We start from the raw sequence: 13,806 nt of genomic DNA on the forward strand, positions 1-13,806 counted from the left end.
TTCTTGGTTAACTTTTGGTTTATCATGCTCTCGACCGTTGTTTTTTTTACTCCGTAGGCCAGAAGCCCAGAAGAATTCGCTCCGTCACCGGAGACAAACAGACCTACTATGGTGATAATAGTACGTAGTAGTAACTAGTGGAGCTAGGGACTTTCCCCGCCGACTCAACAAAGTCAACAGGTCATGGTGACCGCTATAGCCATTATTTGATCAACTTGTCAAGGGTATGCGGGATGGGGCCATCAACGGTTTCTCAATTGTGCCGTCTGTCCAACGGAGGATTTTGGAGACCAACTAGACTACTACTCCTCCTAGGAACGACTCTTTCAGGTTCCAATCCAACGTCCAACTTCCAACTTTCAACCTCCCACCTCCAACCAGATCCCTGACCGATATTACAACGCCATTCTTACCGCAGCCCCTCGCATATGATAATTTCCTTCGTCTCATATACCCGTCGATCAGATATGCATTGATTACCTTGATGCATATATATCCGACAAACACATACCGCTTTCCATTATTCTCCAGTCTCCACGGAATCTGACAGCTTAATCGTGGTAGAGAGGAAGGTTCCGCGGGTCCGGTCCTTCGCCAGCGCAACCGCCTCTGGCTCTCGAATCTCGAGTCTCGACCGTCTGCTTGAGGTGGATACTACAGACACCTCCATTTCATCATTACTTTTCTTTGACCTTCGAAGAGCGATCATACTGGTAATTTTGACGACAAGGACCCGACAGCCAATACTCTTCCGTTCCGCCGTTAGTCTACATGACCTACAGTAGTCTCGCCGATGACCCCCAATAGAATCATCTCTTGGCCTTGCTAGACGAGCTTCTCAGCGGAAGGTCCGTGTTCTTTAACAGGCTAACATTCACACGAGCATCCAAGGCAAAGACAGGAAGAGCTGCGGTTCTGGTGGCAAGAGTCAAGAAGCAGAACCTTGATCCGTCTCCTTGGTGATTCGGAGTCTACGGAGTACTTCCAGCCTCGCTTATTCTTCTCGCTTTTGACTACAATTCATTCCTCCTAGCATTGTCGATTTGTGCCACAGCCCCTCGAGTTCTTTGCTGCTTGCAGAGCATATCGATCCAAGGAAAGATCAGACTCAGCTTCACTGAGAGCAGAATAATCACAACGGTTGATATTGGCCCCTCTTTCTACAGCGCATTCTACAAAGTATGCCTCCCTCGACCAGTTTATGCAGAGCAGCCTGATCCTCCACGAGGAGTGGCTGAATTAAACGCAACGGGACAAACTCCACCTATCCTTCCCTCGGTTCGTTTCCCGCTGTCTCATCCCAACCCTTGCTCCAGTACAACACAGTCCAAGGCGGATGATTATCATTGGTGCTGCTGTCTAATGCAAGCCTTCCGATCTCAACACGGCACACACGGGCCAAGACACAGGAAACTTGACGCACGGCAGCTTGGGCTTGAAGGGTAAGCGCTTTTCCTTTTTCCCTCTTAACTCACGTTGGAAACAATCCAATCATCGCCATCGAGTCAGTCGACCGTCACGGTCATCATTGCGACTTGACGTCATTGAAGCCCAACAGCCCCAATCCCGGGGGCCACAGAAGCCTCGAGCACAAGCTAGAGATTCAACTCGATGTTTCAACCTTCAATGCGCGAGATTACGGTGCTGTAATTCCCGCTGCTGTGGCTGGATACTGCAAGGCTGCGAAACAGGATCGCGGCGTTCGGGATAAGCCTCGTATCGCTGTGTAATCCTGGCCATCAACCCTGTGTCTATATATCATCAGCAATGACAACTCTTAGGCGGCAAAAACACCCTTCAACGGCTCCACGGGCCGATTCGTTTCAGTCCTGCTCTCTCCGTGATCAGCACTACAAATCTTCGCTGGTGGAGATCTTCCCGGAATTCCGCTGAAATGAATTCCACGACTCTTAATTGATTGTTAGCATGGAGCACACGTAGTCTACTGTCTCCTCGACTTCGAGTATTCCGTACTACTCATATTACAGCCTACACAGAAGCGCCATCGAATCGACACTAGCTCGAAAACAAAAGCTGACTGCGCTGATACCTTGCAATTCTGCATCCTAATGTACATTCAAAATTTAAACCTGTTTCTACCTGATACGCCTGCTTATTATGTACCTGCATTGCACTTCTAGTAAAAAAAATAAAAAATAAAAAATAAAACTTCGAGCTTATTTATGAGCTCATTGCGTAGCTTTGGTGCCATGATAGTCACGTAGGCAAGTACCCTCAATGTCTATCCACCTCGGGTAGAGTAGCTGGTGTGTGGTAACATCATGCCCAACTCTACCTACCTGTGTCTCATCGGGATATGTAATAGACAAGGATGTTTATAATGCGATATGGTTCACTTGTAGTGTGGTCTAATGGGAATCTTATTCCATGGTATCACTTTGGAAATGATTTCCATACATACCTGACACCCAAATATATATATTTAACATCCGTGCATACGACCCAAGCAACGGCTGTTAGCGACTCATCCGCAAGTACAATTTGCCCTCCTACAAGAGGGTAGAATTCGGCTCTAGACAATTTGCATTAGATGTGTTATTATTATTTCGAATTAACATCTTTCGAGGACAGAACGCCACGGTGTGGCTGTGCGTCAAAGCATGGTTACAATATCAGCCGCAGCTGGTTTCCTTCCCGCTCGAACACGTCGAGCGCGGAGTATGTATGAACTTTGTCGTCAGCATGCCTCGATTTCAACACCGAAAACTTCCAACCCGCAGTTATTGCGTGAGCCTGTTTCACATTCATGTTGATCTGATAGAGGATTCCATTTCCCGCTAATATTCCGTGCTGTCCATACCAAATGCAGCATCGTGCATGGCGTCTAGCTTCTTTTGGAGCATTGACTCGTCTCCTCCGGCGGAGGAGGTCTGAACTGATTGGCTGAAACTCTTGTAACCAAGCTTTTTAGTGCTCTCTCTGCTCTTGTCCAATGCAAATACCCGAAGGATTGAGCTTGGGGGGGTTACCTGTGTAATGATATTGTACTGTAATCGCCCCGTAGCCTGTGATGAGGATGACACGCCCCTTTCTTTGTGGCATGGTGTCCTTGCTTACTGGGTTTACCCGAGATAAATGGGGCGCTAGGTCGAACGTGGAATCGCCTGCAGATGTTTATCATGTTGGTGAGTGGGCGGCGGACCATTTGACAGGAGGATTCAAGACTCCGAGCATGTCTCGCCCTGGAATGCTTGGCCTCTAGCATGGTTAGGGCCGTTAGGCTGCAATGGCCCAGAGACTCGCAGACTGCGATCAGAAGGTGAGCAGTAAGTAGCATAGCATCTGTGGTTCTCCAAAAAATTTGCAGTGCTCTGCTCCAGCTCTGTGCCCCAACATATTGTGCTATGCTGGGCGGTGACCTCCCATGAGAGCGCGACGGGTTATACCCCCTGCATCTTATCAAAACCCACCACCCCAGGTAGCCTTGTAGGTGCTGATATGCGTATTTAAATGCATTGCCATGGAGAACGCGGCCTCCCTTCCACTACTTCGCCGCGGGTGACACCCGAAGCTGCGTTTAGGTATGTATCTTTAGAAAAGCTGATGCAAAGTTGTGCTCATTGGCTTGTCCGAAGTCGGTTTCATTGTCTGTAAGTCGAACCCCTGCGGCCAAAGACTGGGCTGAATGAGACCAATAATGTACCCATCAGCTCGCTCTGTACTTGCCGCTCTGTCTGTGCGCACTGATATCGAGCCCGTTGATATGTCTTCTTGCGGCATTTGCAACTGGCAAGGCGATGATAGGCGATTGGCCTTGGCGTCAAACCGGGTCTTCCCGAGGAGCCAGGGCGCTTTGGCCTTCTTAAGACTCGTATTGTTATTGGGCTTTGCCAGGGAACACCCTGCCTGCATCCTGCGAACGAAGTGGATTTATGAGCACTGACGCCGACGGTGGCGCTGTGCTTTGCTTTTTCTCCCCCTATTTCCCCAGATCAAGAGATGGCGTGGTTAACCATGCCTATGGTTTCCTGGAGAGGACACGTCCTCTTGTAACTATACGTACCATGATCTGGTGTACATACCACACCAGGAGGTGTGTTGTTAGTGGATGTGGTTCTAACAGCCCTGAAGACGGTTCGACCCGTCTGAGGCTGGTTCTCCTTCGAACCGAGATGTTGGGCAGACAGAAGGATCTGTGCATCAAAGCCAGCATGCAGAGTGTCGGCCGAGTTCTCACCAAAGAAAGGGAATGGTGCTAGTCCGTCGGGTTTTGGATACTAAGTTGTATAACATACTCTGGTATAGTTTAGATTTAGTCCCATCACCATGATTGGAGCTGTTTGATTAGAACGAGCAAGAGTTGCAGCTCGTCCAGCATTAGCTCCCGTGTTCACTGCATGAAGCAGCTAGTAATGGTTCTCATCCATGCTTCTCTGAAGAATCATCCATCAAGTTTGTAGGAGACTGGGGGGGTTCAAGTCTTACCGCGTCTCTCGGAGACCATATTGTTCACCTTCGCAGTGTTGTGATTCGTTGCTTTGTGGATAGCTCAGCTGGCGCTCCCAATCCATTCTGAGAGAGGAGGCCGGGAGGGGAGGCCCGTGGGCAGCCCAATCCAGCTGCTAAGAGGAGAGATAACTCAAACTGACCCCAGGTTGGGAGCTATCAAAAGCATTAAGTAAAATGCCCCCCCCCACAGACCCCCTTGTGCGTCCTCAACACTGGTCAGTTACCGTCTGTCTCATTGAAATACAGCTAGGAGCAAACAAACCCGAGCTTCGAGGCGATGCGACGTAGACTATTGAACTGTGTGATTGTGAGATCGGCGGCCAATCGAGGAAGCGAGTAAGATTCTGAGCGGCAAAATGCAAGTCTCATCGAGAGCTTAAAGAAGACGGTTCCATGAGAAACTATCCGTATAGTTTTGTGTCTGCTCGCAGCGACCGATGTGTGTCAGCGGCATGGACGTGATTGGTGATGCTAGAACAAGCTAGAGGCTGGGGTCACCTATGTTTGTGGTGAGAAGGGATTTAGAGAGATGAAGCCTTGCTGAGGCAACGGCGAGAAGCAACCTTCAAAGTCTTCATCCTCTGTACTCCACTAGGCACGCATCGAAGGTAAGGTAGGGCGAGCGTAGGCGTGTCGGATCATGACGAGCATGAGGTTGGATGCGGGATCATGGAGTACGAGAATGTTTCACTTCGAGATGGATCCACTCTTAACGGCCGACGCCGAAGGAATGTCAACCACTTCTTCTTTCGATATCTACCCTCCTCCCCTCTACAACTTTTCATCTCTGTATCGATCCTTTCTTCCGAAGGCTTACAGTGACATCGATGTTGTCATGGATCCGAGTCTGTCTCCTGCATCCTCAAGGCGATTGGGCCTTCCCTCGCGGTGCGACCACAGGTGATTTGCGTTGCCAGTGCAACGACCGTGTTTTCGCAGCCACAATGGACTCGAGCTGCCCCTCATCCACTTGAATCACAGTAATCCACTGCACATCGTGGGGAATCTTAATCTGGACACGATGGAGATTCGATCGGCTTAGTCGGTTCAAGGCTCCAGCGTCGCGTTTCAGGTGATCTAGATCCATTTGTGGCCCGCTGCAATTGAGATGCATACGTACCTCCTCTTGCTTTGTTTACACTCCGGCTCCCACGGCGTCGTCTCACCTTCTCGCAACATCTCACGCACCACAACTTCAAGCGACATTTTCTCTGCTTGACACAAGTTGTTACTGCAGTAAACATCGGCGAGAAATCAACTGTTATCGGGGGGGAAACTGTGGATGCGTTTGACTCGGTTGTGCTTTCTCCTCCGAGTAGATCCTGCGGTCGAGCGATCGGCAGCCTCTAATGTCTCACAGTTGGGTTGACAACCATACAACTGCCCACATTGCCCGACCTTCGTGAATCTCTCCATGGATGGACGCTCCTATCGAAGAACCCGAGTGCACAGGGCAGTCGGCGCCAGCTTCGTGTCTACGTTCCTCTACGTCCTCCCCATCGTCGGCTTCGGTTCCGCACAGGTTCCATATACACCATCAAGCCTTCTGTACTCTTCACAACACAATGGATCTTTCGCTTATCTCTTGCAGCCGGCGGACTTAGACCAGCGCCGACCGCAATTTCGTGCATTAGACGTCTCTGAGTCCATCCACACCAGCAAGCCCACGTACACGATACTGCTCGACGAAGTGCCCTTCCACACCAACAACCATCCATACGTGCCCGTGATTGACCAGACTGGGGTAATCAAGGTCTATTCCGGCGATTGCTGGGTATCGGGCAATCCGTCAACGTTATGGACCTTTGAGCCGGACCCTGGAGGCTTGATCGGCAACGGGTCGTGGACAGAGTCTCCCTTCTATAGTTCAGAAGGCCGTGTAGACTCTGTTACACTGGGACCGGGCTACTTGTCGGCCGGCTTTGCTTACTCTGCCTCGAATATGACTGACAGCTCTGTCTTCGCATTCGCTGGAATGTGTCCGTACCAAAGCGATAGCAGCATTTCTTGGATCACTGCCGCAAACTACTCTCAAACGATGACAGTATTGCAGCCCTGCGAGCAAACGAATTGTTACGAGGCCTCGAACATTGGCGACAGGGCACCACCGATCCCAGAGGCAGGCTTTACGATAACTCCTCTTCAGGCCGCGTATGGCTACGCGGACGATGGACTACGGCAACAGCAAGACTTTCTCCTCATTGGCGGACATACTCACCAAGCCTTCATCAACATGTCCGAACTGGCAATTTTCTCTGCACCTCAAAACAGCTGGAGTTTTGTCACCGTCGAATCTATAGCGGATTCGTCAAGAAACGATCTTACATTCCGAGATACTGCCATGATAGAGCCTCGCTCTGGTCACACCGCAATTCTATCACCAGACGGGAGCAAAGTGATTGTGTTTGGTGGCTGGGTCGGAAATACGAGCGTTGCCGCACATCCCCAACTTGTCGTCTTAGAGATCGGAGGAGCCTTTATTGGGTCGGGTGAACTAGCTTGGAGAGTTCCTTCGACTAGCGGAGGTCCTGGAGGCTCTGGATTGTTTGGGCACGGCGCAACGATGCTCCCCGGAGGGGTTATGATGATAGCAGGTGGATATGAAATTCCACAGCTCACCAAACGATCCGGTTCTGAACCCCAACATAACTCACAAATCTATCTATACGATGTCGCCTCGGACACTTGGTCCCCTTCTTACACGAATCCATATTTTAGCCCCACTGCTGGAACAGCGGGCGGTTCTTTCACCACTGACCAAAGCTCTTCTTCACGGAAGACTGGTCTCGGTGTTGGCATTGGTCTGGGAGTCCCCGCCGCCGCGGGCTTTGGAGTGATTATGTTCTATGTATACCGACGGCGCAGACTCCGTCGATCCCGCGACAACGAGATCCGCAAACTGGCCCTGGGAGCACAGAGAGCTCACTTCTGGGGAAGAGATTCGGAGATGGCTAGCAGTATCCGCAATCCTTCTATGAGGGACTCCTTCGTCAGCGACTACCCTTGGAGTAGTAACAACAGACCCCAGAAACTTACGAAGAAGCCTGACTGGCACGACAATGGCGAAGCAGCCGCCGAGAGGACCGGGTTGCTTGGGGATATCCACGTTCCTAAAAGACTCAATAGGCCACTGTTAAATGCTGGGCTTTATCGCCCTCCGTACATCGAGTATAAAAGGGGCGATATCGCTGGCAATATCCACCCTATAGAGGAACGCGAGGAGGACGAGGATAACTCCGCAGAGAGGACTCAAACACACGATACTGTTGAATCGCATACAGAGCAGGCATTCGTCACAGCCCGAAACACGCAGGTGGACGTGCTGCGCTCCCCTACAGGCGAAACTGAAACTAGAGCTTACTTAGCCGGAGACGAGCGCCTATCACCTGATAAAGATGAAAGAACTTCATCCAATCTCTCCGATTCATCCACATCAGCAAAATCTGGAAAGTCGGTGACCATTCCTCGGACGATCTCCAACAAGTTGTCAATCGTACCTGAAAATGGGACACACTCACTAGACGGACATGTTGGTCATGATAGGGTGTCCGCACGGACCCAGGACAGCGCAGCTTCGGCGGCCTCTTTGTATGAGAAGCGTTATTCATCCGACTCTTATTCTACTGCCCACTCAACGCTATCTCAACGGCAGGCAGAGGGGGAGCATCTTCTTCGAGACAGTTCGGACAACCCTGAGCTCTCTCCGTTAGGTGGACTCTTCAGAAGCAAACAACCAGTATCAATTCGGCCAAAAACATCGGAATGGATTGGGGGCATCCGACGAGTGCTATCTGTATCGCGAAGGCGGCCTCCCACTAACGAAGGATCGAGCACTATCTCTCGGGCTTCTGGAATAGATCATGGTGGTCCTGCTTCAGGCGTCCTGGCGGCGCAGTCGAAATTTCCTCGGCGGTCGGTCAGCGCATCGGCTGAGCTGTTTAGGCGAAAGCAAGGTGCTAGGGATTGGGGTGTAGGGAATAGGGCCTCCCATGACACGGGATTTCTTTCGGCTCGTTCTACGCGCGACGACTTTGGATTGGATGGGCATATGGACCACGACAGCGATGGGGATTGGGATGTTGAAGGTGCGGCTGAAGGTCGTCGTGTCCAGGTAACATTCACAGTACCGAGGGAGAAATTGAGGGTTGTGAATGCTACGCCTCGTGATCTGGATGATCTATCTGTGAACTCAGTCAGCCGAAGCAACAGTTCATCATAGTTGATTCTTTGGAGATCGCCCAATGATTTTCTATCCATTGAGTGCCGATGTGTATCGAATGGGTCTTTTTGGATGCTGATATCCTTGCTTTGTTTAGCGTGGAGCGGTCTTTTTTTTGTTCTCTCTCTCTTCTGCCTTTTCTTCTTCCTTTTTCCTAGTTTCAGATGCTTTAGGAGGTTGTTCTTCTCGTGCTGTGACGTGATACGGCAGGATGAGTTACTCCAGAATGACTGCATGAATGAAAATGAATGATGAAATAAAATCCCTTCTCTTCTATTTCAAGCTCTTGTAGTGTAGTTCGCCCTACCTCAACCATCCATAACCTGGGTAGTAATGAGTAGGTTGAATCACCCGAAGACAATTCCAGTCTATCGACGTATGCCCGTACGAGAGAGAACAAAGTATAAAGTTAAAACACTTTTAGTAATTCATATAGACAAAACATAATCATGAAACCGCTTCAACCATCTAAGACCTATATCTAATTTGTCCCTGTCGTAGGACGTGTGGGAATAGTCTTCGGTAACGGCGGAAGAAGAGTCTTTGCGCTTTCGCGCGCGTACTGCGCCAATAGCGAGTCGATGACGACGAGGGCGGACATGGCTTCGACAATGGGGACGGCACGAGAGACAACACAGGGGTCATGGCGGCCCTTAGCTTCGAGGACACCGTCGCCGAAGTCGTAGGTGGCTGTCTTTTGAGCCTGACCGATTGTAGCTGGGGGCTTGAAGGCGACGCGGAAGTAGATGGGGGCTCCGTTGGAGATGCCGCCTTGGATACCGCCGGAATTGTTAGTCTTTGTGGTGAGGCGCTGCTTCGTTGTGCTCGTGCCGCCGAGCTGAGTTGCGACTTCGGAGGCGACGAAGGGGTCGTTGTGGATTGAGCCGGGGACTTCGCAGCCTGCGAAGCCAGAGCCAATTTCGAAGCCCTTGGTTGCGGGTATGCTGAGCATCGCGTGGGCGAGCTGAGCCTCAAGTTTGTCGAAGCAGGGCTCGCCGAGGCCGACGGGGACGTTGCGGATAACGCAGGTGACTGTGCCGCCGATACTGTCGCTGTTGTCGCGGAAGTGTTCGATGACTTTGGTCATGCGCGCCGCGGCGTCGTCGTTGGGGCACCGGGTTGGGACGAAGGCGTCGACTGTGTTGCGATCGATCTTCTCGATGAGGTCGAGGAACTCTGGGTTGGTTGATGGGGAGGGGTGCTCAGCGGTTGGAGGGAAGAGGTGCTCGTTGCCGACGGAGCTGACGAAAGCAACGATTTCGACACCGTGCGAGAGGCGCAGGTACTTTTCAGCGATGGCTCCAGCTGCGACACGGCCTGCGATGGGTACTGTTAGATGCGTATCTTTAAATGTGGGGTTGATACTCACCGATTGTCTCACGCGCACTGCTGCGGCCACCACCGCTGCTCGCCTTTACGCCATACTTCTCGAGGTAGGTGAAATCCGCATGACTTGGGCGGGGGTACTTGTCCATGGTCTTGTTGCCGTAGTCCTTAGGGCGCTGGTCCTCATTGCGCACGATCATGCCAATCGGTGTTCCTAGAGTGACTCCAAACTCTGTTCCTGATTGAATCTCAACACGGTCCTTCTCGTTGCGCGGGGTTGTGAGGGCACTCTGGCCAGGGCGTCGGCGAGTCATTTGGGGTTGGATATCATCTTCAGTGAGTTCCATGCCCGGGGGGCATCCATCAACGATACAACCGACGGAGCGGCAATGAGATTCACCATAACTAGCGACAAGAGACCGGTTAGCTCATCTGAAGTAGGCTCGATCGGGGGAGAACGTACGTGGTGACTCGGAAGTAATCACCCCACGTTGACATGGCGGGCAGTCGATTGAGTAAGCGGTCCGGGCTAATTGGCGGCTCTTCAGATGTTGTATCAGAAGCAACAGGTCCGTTAAAGTAGCAGGATAAGCAGAGACTAGTTGCAAGATCTCTTGACTTGGTGTTCAACGTTTGTTCTTCGCGATGACTCGAAGTTGCGGGTCAATAATATTTTTGGTTCATGAGCATTGATGTGCAGCTAAATTGGGTTTAGCTCCCGGTTATCGGAGCCCCTTGAGTTCTTGAAAGTTGACCATGCCATCGGCCCGCTTGGTTGATTATGCCTGGTACGGTACGGTACGGTACGGTACGGTACGACGGGGAGCTTGCGGCGAGCTCAGGGCCTCGAAATCCAAAAAAATAAAATAATGCTAGATAGATGATAGCGCTTGCAACACAACCACCTCATACCTGTCGCGAATCCTTATCAATGCTTCTCTCCCCTCGAGCCTCACTCTGGAAAGCTTTCCGCTGTAAAAGGAGCCACGGCGGCCTCTTTGTCAGGTTCAATTCTGCTCTGACCTCCGACCATTTTGCTTCGCTCGCGTCTCGCCCAAGCTCCCTGCACCAGATCTACCAATCCCTCTCGACCGATCCTTATGTGAACCTGTCAATCGAACATTTCCTGCTAGAACATGCACCACCTGAGTCGAGCATTCTCTTCCTGTACGTCAATCGGCCATGCGTTGTAATCGGACGAAATCAAAACCCTTGGCTCGAGACCAACCTCCAGAAGCTTCATAACGATCGAGTGAGCAGTGATCATGGCGAGGATGAAGCAGTATTTGTTCGGCGACGATCTGGCGGTGGTGCTGTCTTCCATGACACCGGAAACCTGAATTACAGCGTCATCTCCCCTCGAACCACTTTCACACGGGACAAGCATGCGGAAATGATGGTGCGCGCACTGCACCGGGTCGGCGCAGTCAACACGAGCGTCAATGACCGCCATGATATCGTTATGTCATTGTCGGAGGAACAACCGCGGAAGGTCTCTGGATCAGCGTTTAAACTCACCCGATTTCGGGCACTCCACCACGGAACATGTCTCCTGGACTCCCCGAACATTAATGAACTCGGGTCTTTTCTCCGGTCCCCTGCACGAGACTATATCAAGGCTAAAGGCGTCGAGAGTGTCAGGTCTCCAGTGGCAAATGTTTCTTCTGCAATGGCGGATGCGCCGGCCCCGTTCTCAGTTCAAGCGGTGATCTCTAGTGTGATGGAGGAGTTTGCTAAGCTGTATCAAACGAGCCCAGATGCTGTCCGCCGAGCTCAGCGAGCTCATGCTGCTGATCCAGAGCTATACTCAGGAGACAACTGGGTTATCGGGGCGGTGGGGGAGCCTGAAGTTGACGTAGTACCTGAGATTAAGAAAGGCGTGGACGAGTTGACAGTGAGTTCCTACCCCCTGGGGGGCATCATGAATTGAAATTGCTAATGAGTGTTATCAGTCTCTTGAGTGGAAATACATCCAAACCCCACAGTTCACTTTCTCTACATATCCTATTGAGGAAGATCCCCGAGAAAGACCACCGCTACCGTCTACCCTTCCCTCTTCAGTGAGTTGTTGATTGATACAACTTAAATGGTATGCCATAGCGCTAATAAAAACTAGTCTCGCGTATTTCTCCGTTTGAAGCACGGCGCTATCATCGAAAGCTCTATCTCCACATCTACTGACCCATCAATAGCTGAAGAGCAGGCCAGCCGAGTGCACGAAGCCTTGAGTGGGCGAAACCTACACGAGTTGGATCTATCACAGTGGACAGAAGTCTTACTCGACCGGTTATCCTCGGATGACAATCCGGACACCGTACGAGAGCTCGCGAAGTTCATTGCGGGTAATTTCGGCAGCTCATAAATCACGAATGAGGGATAGGCCAACGTTGCCGAGCTCGAGGCTGTGGACAACAAACAAGGAAAAAACCTTGCCGTAGCCTTGTGCCTCTGCAGTAATATTTGGCAACAGGAAACCCAGGCATTCAACCAAATATATGAGCTCATGCTCGCCTCCACGATGCAAAGTGTTGAGGACGAATGCACAGGTAATGCTGGCAGGCATCAGCAGCGTATTCGAGGAATGGGAAGACGCTTCTTGAAAAACTGACGTCTCATTCGCTCTTAATCCTCTAAGCGAGGGCTGTCTATAGGGTACGGCCCGTCCAGATGATCTACTTGTCTCTCTAGATGAGGCTGAACAGGTTTGCCAAAACTCTTTGGAACCATGTGCAGGCGTAACCACAGTGGCTGCTTTACACCGCAATTTATTGTGAACCGCGGCATTGTAGGAGTTGCTTTTTAGAGCCTTGTTTTCCACCAAACGTGACTCGGCAGCCTCGTATCAACCAGACCCTGGCTCGGTCAGCATCATTGCATTCCGAACCATCTACTGGTTCTACAGCAGGAAAGCCCCTGCTATCGAGGTCGAGAGAGTGATGCAAGTCTATCGCGCATGCGTGTTTGCTTGACTGTTGACCCTGTTATCCAATGATGCTTGACCGCAGCCAGCCATACAGCGACCTCCGTCGAGCAACATCCTCGAGAAAAGCAGCGAAAGAAAGGATAAACCATTCTGTCAAATGCAAACTCTAGGTATAAAAAGGATGTCGACTATGCCTCTTGAATTCTATACTTTCGCCATTCACTATTCTTTTTCTATACAGCCACAGCTGAAAACATGGCACTAAAATCTACATATCCCTCAAGGGGCTCATCAGGGACCAACAGCTCCCTGCCTCCGTCGTTATTTTCTCACCCCCTTACCCCAGTTACTCCGTCCAGCTCAACGTCTAACCTGAGCCCACGGGTCGGACCCGTAAAGAACCTGAAGCTGAGGAAACCAGCCTTAACACGCAACGATGCTGACCGTTCCGATTCAAATGATACTATTTATGAGCAGAAATTCGAAAGCTGGGAACAAGAGATTCAGCGCAGACACACCATCGATAGCATGCACCTAAAGGACATGAAGGACCTGCAGGATCGCCTCGAAATCTGTGAGCACAAAGCTATATCTGCCGAAAAAGAAATGGAGAAGCAGGAGGAAGACAACGCCCGCCTGCAAGAGAAAATTGGGTCACTTGAAAGTTACGTTGCGGCAATCGAAGAGGAAATGATACGGCTTGATCAGGACAAATGCTCTTTTGAAGAGCAACTACAAACGGAGCGCAAAGAGCGAACCGAATTGACACAGTGGCTAGAAAACTGGGCCTCTCAACAAAGCAATCCCGGACGACAGGAAGGGATCCATGAAGAAAGAGAACGGTTGTTCAAGCAGGAGCGGTTTGATT

General features: G+C 51.0%; 3 protein-coding genes across 3 annotated transcripts; 2 read left to right on the plus strand and 1 right to left on the minus strand.

Annotated features, from left to right (window-relative positions):
* Positions 1-5,884: 5,884 nt before the first annotated feature.
* Positions 5,885-8,689, plus strand: BJY04DRAFT_218268 (uncharacterized protein; the record flags this gene model as incomplete). Its single annotated transcript, XM_073716275.1, has 1 exon — positions 5,885-8,689. One exon carries the CDS (start codon positions 5,885-5,887, stop codon positions 8,687-8,689), a length of 2,805 nt encoding a protein of 934 aa, XP_073571267.1.
* Positions 8,690-8,922: 233 nt separating this feature from the next.
* Positions 8,923-10,658, minus strand: BJY04DRAFT_188946 (bifunctional chorismate synthase/riboflavin reductase [NAD(P)H] ARO2). The gene is made up of 3 exons (XM_073711314.1): positions 10,479-10,658; positions 10,059-10,420; positions 8,923-10,006 (listed from the first exon to the last, which is right to left on the minus strand). Exons 1-3 carry the CDS (start codon positions 10,511-10,513, stop codon positions 9,171-9,173), a joined length of 1,233 nt encoding a protein of 410 aa, XP_073571268.1. The 5' UTR covers positions 10,514-10,658; the 3' UTR covers positions 8,923-9,170.
* Positions 10,659-10,909: 251 nt separating this feature from the next.
* BJY04DRAFT_58473 (putative lipoate--protein ligase) lies at positions 10,910-12,390 on the plus strand. The gene is made up of 3 exons (XM_073720687.1): positions 10,910-11,909; positions 11,968-12,075; positions 12,132-12,390. The coding sequence occupies exons 1-3, from the start codon at positions 10,947-10,949 to the stop codon at positions 12,375-12,377; spliced, it is 1,317 nt and encodes a 438-aa protein (XP_073571269.1). The 5' UTR covers positions 10,910-10,946; the 3' UTR covers positions 12,378-12,390.
* The last annotated feature ends 1,416 nt before the right edge of the window (positions 12,391-13,806 follow it).

The sequence above is a fragment of the Aspergillus karnatakaensis genome (assembly GCF_047715665.1).
Source record: "Aspergillus karnatakaensis strain CBS 102800 unplaced genomic scaffold BJY04scaffold_24, whole genome shotgun sequence".
NCBI lineage: Eukaryota > Fungi > Ascomycota > Eurotiomycetes > Eurotiales > Aspergillaceae > Aspergillus > Aspergillus karnatakaensis.